This window comes from Brassica napus, chromosome C2 (genome assembly GCF_020379485.1).
Source record: "Brassica napus cultivar Da-Ae chromosome C2, Da-Ae, whole genome shotgun sequence".
Taxonomy (NCBI): domain Eukaryota; kingdom Viridiplantae; phylum Streptophyta; class Magnoliopsida; order Brassicales; family Brassicaceae; genus Brassica; species Brassica napus.
Genome location: NC_063445.1, coordinates 34,700,313 through 34,706,541, shown reverse-complemented (window position 1 = coordinate 34,706,541; position 6,229 = coordinate 34,700,313). Strand labels below are relative to the sequence as shown.

The 6,229-nt window shown below is 30.2% G+C and overlaps 1 protein-coding gene across 2 annotated transcripts; it reads left to right on the top strand.

The window, feature by feature from the left end:
• Window positions 1–3,440: 3,440 nt before the first annotated feature.
• Window positions 3,441–5,474, top strand: LOC106379154 (magnesium dechelatase SGR1, chloroplastic). 2 transcript variants are annotated; one of them, XM_048747770.1, is made up of 5 exons: window positions 3,441–4,258; window positions 4,461–4,634; window positions 4,743–4,799; window positions 4,873–4,910; window positions 4,996–5,197. In XM_048747770.1, exons 1-5 carry the CDS (start codon window positions 3,968–3,970, stop codon window positions 5,000–5,002), a joined length of 567 nt encoding a protein of 188 aa, XP_048603727.1. In that variant the 5' UTR covers window positions 3,441–3,967; the 3' UTR covers window positions 5,003–5,197. The 2 variants fall into 2 exon arrangements, with proteins under 2 accessions (XP_048603727.1, XP_013674621.3); XM_013819167.3 differs by having other exon boundaries at window positions 3,879–4,258; window positions 4,743–4,910; window positions 4,996–5,474.
• The last annotated feature ends 755 nt before the right edge of the window (window positions 5,475–6,229 follow it).

Below are 6,229 nucleotides of genomic sequence, written 5' to 3'. Positions count from 1 at the left end.
ACGCTTCTTCTTCCTCTCCAACAACAAATCTTCGCCGGTTTATCGACACCTCTCTATCTTCCCTACTCTCCACAACCTCGCTATATAACAGTGTCTAGGTTCAATACATATAGAACTTTCACAACCCTAATCTCCATGGCCTCTGATCTCCATTAAGCCATTGTTCCTCTGGTGCAGCTAAACTTATGCAGCTTTATTTTTTGAGTTTTGGGGAAAGAAATTCTGGCTTCAATTTTCTTCTTGCACTACTCATGGGCCACATGTGAGAGAACCACCAGCTACGCGGCCTCAAACTCGGTCTAAAGCAATGAAGCCTGGATCAACTTTCGAAGGGCTGATAGCCGAAAAGACTTTCCCACAGTATCAATCAGTGGTAGAACGTTTTGTTCGTGTATCTGTTGGATTTGGAGACGAAGATGGAGAATCAAACACAAAGACTGGTGGCGCTGGGATGGAGAGGTTCTCATACGTGTCTTAAAAAGAAGGATGGGCTGCTATTCCATATATATAGTATGCATCACTTTCTAAGCGTTTGAAATTATTGTAATTTAAGCGTCTTTCTCTACTTATCTTCTTTAGTGGTGATGATCTCTTCTTATTACAGATGATATTTCGGATAACAAGTCTGAGTCGATTGATATTTAGTCACTAAGGTCCCTCCATTGTTCCTTTGTCTTTCATGGTATGCATTATTTCTCAATGAGATGAGGAGAAGAGGTTGGTCCCCTCAAGAAGATACACTTCTGTAGTTCTGTGTGAGTTAGACATTTTTTATACAAAAAGTTTATAGAGTCTGTATATCTTTTTGGTTGACTATATTTTTTTTGTTTTTGGTTAAAGTTTTGGTTGCTTATCATATGTTTAATTCACTGATCCACTTATCTTGGTTCTTTATCTTACGAGCCATTTTTGAATTGGCTTAAAAAGGCAGAGGTCTGTGTTACAAAAACAAAAGGCAGAGGAATAAGAAAATATAGTATTTTGTTTGATGACCAGAATAAACACAGTAGTTAATAATATAGCTATTGAATATTTTTGAAAAACAAATCAAAGTTTTAAACTATAACAGTTTATTTATCGGTTTAAAAGGTTTAAGTATAATGGACAAATAAAACTATGTTATCAGTTGTTTATTTTTAAATCTGTTATATAAATGTTTTGGATCACCAAAATTCCAAACACATTTATGATAAAATTTTTTCATATCAAAATAGTTAGAAATTTAATAACTAACATCTGACGAAGATAAAAATAATAATAATTAAAAATTATTATTTTAGTTTTTGGAATATATAATTGTTTTGGATCACTAAAATTCAGACACATTTTTACGACAATACTTTTTGTCATAGCATAAGAGTAAGAAAATTAATCTTTAACACTCGACAGAGATAAACAAAAAAACTGATGAATAAAAGTGTTTTGAATGCTACGTTTTATGTTGCTTCTGAGAAGAGAGGATTTTACTTCCGGGAGAGGGAGAAGAACAACATAATATATTCCGGTTGCACAGTCCTATGTTTCTGTTTTTAAGAGAGAAACACACAAAATTATCTTCACAAGATGTAAGCTACACTTTTTTATTAATCTTCTAAAACATTATCCAAGTGGCTGCATATAAAATGACTCAACATTTCATATACTTATTGAGAACCCGTCACGTACTTCCAATGTTTGCCATAAGTAATTATGCAATGTTTCCCTCTCAACAAAACTGAGTATAGCTCATTTCTTCTTAATTTGCACCACAAATCTTCCAATGATATATCAATCAGCCCCAAAGAAAGAAAGAAGTGCACTTTCTATTACGACTGTCTACTAGAACAAATAGACATACTTTTGGATGTATTACCTTCAACTTAAGAAAACAAACAAGATGCTCGATCGTTGGCTGTAGTATTAAGCTCAATGGCTTCAAGATTTCTATAACATTATTTCATCTCATAATGAATATTACTTCTTAAAGTTACACTGCTAACATGCTTTATTATTAATTTTGTTTTAATAATTCTCCAAATAAAACCATAAACCCCTTAGATTATGTATGGTTTATTTCTTACTCTTTCCAATTAAATTTAAAATGCTTAACTGTAAACATTAATAAAGAAGACAATAAAATCAGATATATTCTAAGCTCAAATTCTGTAGGTTTTTTCGAACAAAATTGTCAAACGATATCATATATTTATACTAAATCTTAAAAAAAAAAAATATAACCACAAAATCCGCGCGTAGCGCGGGGATCTAGTATTAAGAAAGCTCGAATATAGTTCCTTATGCTGGCCCAAGTTCGTATATATATATATAGTGTAGTTAATACGTGGTCTTTAAAATTTTAAAAAGGAAACAATCAAGAAAATAAAGAGAGAACATTAGGAGTAAATATAGATTCATAAATGCTGCTGCAAACAAAGTGATTAGACAATTAATCCTGCGATTTGTCTAATATACTTAGGCAAAATTAATTTTTTAAAATCAATTTAAGGAAATGGTATTCTTTTGTAAATACCTTCGAAAACTAAGGGCATAATCCTATAAGGGATTCTGCTTTAATAGTATAGACTAGATTTTGACCCGCGCTTTCAAAGCGCGGGTTTATTATTATTATTTTTTCAATTGACAAATATTTAGTAAATGTCATATTATCCTATATTTGTGTTTTATTTTATAAAAGATTTAAAAATTTTATCTTTATTTATCGATTTCATTTTAAATGACTATTTATGTTAAAAAATAAACTTTATTTTTTAATGAATTAAGTTGGTATAACTCTGATAAATTAATTTTATTATGGGGTTAATATTTTAATTAAAAAATTATATACTTTTAATAAAGATTTATACTTTTCAATAAAAAAAATCAATTATTTTTATGAATGCTTAAATTATATTAAGAAAAGAAAAAAATAATAATTAAGAATAGTTGAAAAAAAATTATTTGAACTTGGACTCAATGGCCCAAAGGAAAAAAAAAAGTGAGAATTGAATCTGATTTTTTAATAGGCTCAAATGGCCCAAGAGAGATTTGATTTGGGCTGGATCCAAAAATAATGATCCAATATAGATTTGTTATTAATATTACTTAATTGCCCTTGATGAAACATGCAATGTTAGTGAAGGAAACATACCCCTAAGGTAATTATGACAATAGGATCCTGCTTTAATAGTATAGATTGTATAATTATCAAAAAAAGTAAAACCAAATAGTATTTCTAAAATTTGTAGATATCAAAAGGAAATTAATGGTATTAGGATAAAAAAATATTTTAAATTGCATAAAATTTTGAAGAACTTTTTTAGTAATAAAATTTTTATGATTATAAAATAGAATTAATCATATTTCAAAAAATTTAAAATGTTGTTATATTTTTATCCTTTTATTATTTATTGTTATATTTAAATATATTTACTTTAATGATGATATATGAATTATTACTATATTTCAAAAAAAATCCAAAATTTTAAATCAACATTAAATGATGTTATTGTCCATGTTACAACTAGTCATAAGTCATGTTATAATTGTTAGTATATATGTTATATCATCATGACACATACGCAAAATTTACTTAATTATCAAATAATGTCTAGGAGATGTTGATTCATAGGGTTGAATAACCACCCTTAGCTACAAGAATCTCTTGTTTGGGTTATTTTCGTTCGAAGTTCCCCTGGTACAACAAGGTCGAATGTTGGGGACCGCTTTGAGAGGCCATGCAGGACCACTACGATGAAAATAGGACCCGCAAAAACTGTGACAACCCCGGCGCTACCACGTGCCTATGAATGAAATGTTTCTTTCCGTCGACTAGCAAGATCCTATGGTCTCATTGTCATTATCAACCTAGCACAGCGGATGATGAGAATGAGAATATCGTGGGCGTGAGCTGGGAATTTCTATGCCAACTCTGAGTGATTAACTGATAGAGCTTATGAAAAAAATGTTATCCTTTGTATTATTTTAGAATATGAATTTAGTAGTTGCACACGTGTTTTATATGTCAATTGATATAATATTTTTGGTCGGCAACACACAAAGAAATAGTTTAGATGCTAAGATTTGGCATCAAGTAACATATAATTTTTGTTTTATGATAGTCTCTCTACATTACAGAGAACGAGAGAGAGAGAGAGGTGGTTTGATGGCGAATCTTTTGTTCCCGGCAAACCTGAAAACGTATTTTTTAGATAAACAAGGAAGCAGCCTACTCTTTCCCAATACTACAAGATCCAAGAGAAAGAACCAATCTTTTATTCCTGTAATATTCTCAACCATATCCTTGAGTAATGTTACGTTTTGGTAGCCACCGTTTCTGATATTTTCTTTTTCTTCTTTTGTGGCTTTTATCTTTACTACCAACTCAATGAAAATATTTTGTCACTGCTATGTAGTATCTTGGTCAAGTGTTCATGTTAATTTCTTAATTCGATCTGATTCCTTTTCTTTTCAAATGATTTAAGGTTGCAAGATTATTTGGACAGGCGATCTTCGAAGCTTCTAAATTGAATGTATTGTTCTTAGGAGTTGATGAGAAGAAACATCCATCAAAGCTCCCAAGAACTTACACTCTCACTCATAGTGACATCACCGCTAAATTAACTTTAGCAATTTCTCACTCTATTAATATTTCTCAGGTAATTCGTTCATCTCTTGTCCATTTAACATATGTAAAGTATTATAATAAGAGTTCAACAAGTCAATTAGTCTTTAGGATGTAAACTTTTGGTCTTCGGTTTCACCAGTTGCAGGGATGGGCAAATAGATTGTACCGGGACGAAGTAGTTGCCGAGTGGAAGAAGGTAAAAAGTAAAATGTCGCTTCACGTTCATTGCCATATAAGTGGCGGACATTTACTTTTGGATTTCATTGCAGAGCTTCGATACTTCATATTTTGCAAAGAATTACCTGTGGTACGTCTTGTTATTAAGTATTAACCAAATTTTGATTAATGTATTATGTGCTGTGTATTAATGATATCGGACCAATTGATTATAGGTGTTGAAGGCATTCGTACATGGAGATGAGGATTTGTTAAACAATTACCCTGAGCTACAAAATGCTCTTGTTTGGATTTATTTCCATTCCAACATCCCTGAGTATAACAAGGTAGAATGTTGGGGGTCGCTACGGGAGGCGACATCACCGGATGGTTGTAGAACTCTAACATGTGAAAGCATTCCGGAACTGCCTTGTGTTAATGAGTGTAGCTGTTGTTTTCCTGCGGCCAGCATGATCCCTTGGACTCACTATCATGGCACCAGCCACGGTGGTGCCGACGAAAATGTAGCCCTAGTCGGAAGGAATGATGTCACTAAGTATATTTATAATCGTAAAAGAAACAAGTAAAGCAAGTTTTGCATAGTATCAAAGGGTTGGTGACACATTATCACATGCAAGATGTATGACATCCCTCTAGTCACTTAATAATGAAAGATAAAAAAAATTAGCAATAAAGATTGTAGATACTAATAATGTAGAGATGATGACAAAAAAAAAAAAAACTAATAATGTAGAGATATTCTCATAAATCTCCGTTTTTTAAATTATGTTATGTGAACATCATCGTATATCCTAATAATATTTTTATGTATATTACTTTAAATTTGTATATATACTAAGTGTTTTCTTGCGCAATGTGCAAAATAGTATTTAATATATATATATATATATATATATATATATAATGAAAATTTGAAGTTATTAATATTAATTTTTTTGTACTGGTTATAATTTATAAAATATAAATTATAAATAAGTATTTGCTATATTTATGATTTAGATATTTCCTAACAAACCCATATAAGTTCAAATAAATTTAACAGTGGAAAAATAATTAATCGCCTTATTATGCTGATTTTATTGATTTAGGAATTTTAGGGATATTTAAATCTCCATAAAACTTTGAATTCTAATTAAAATTATTTTAATTTTGTATTTTTAAGATACACTTTTATTTAATTTTGAAAATAGATATTTATACCAAGTTGACTAATTCTTAATACCAAGTTGATGTGAAAGTTTTCTTGTAATTATGCTATTTTAAAAATTTAATAATAATACTGTAGATGATTTACATATATGGTATGTAGTCAATTGTTCTATCTCATTTTAATAATCTTGCAAAAAAAGTCAAAAGCTTTATTGCTAAGATTATAAATGGCATATTAAGAGAATTCCTTGTCAAATTATTTACTAAGCAATGTCATATTTTTGTGAGAATGAATAAGAT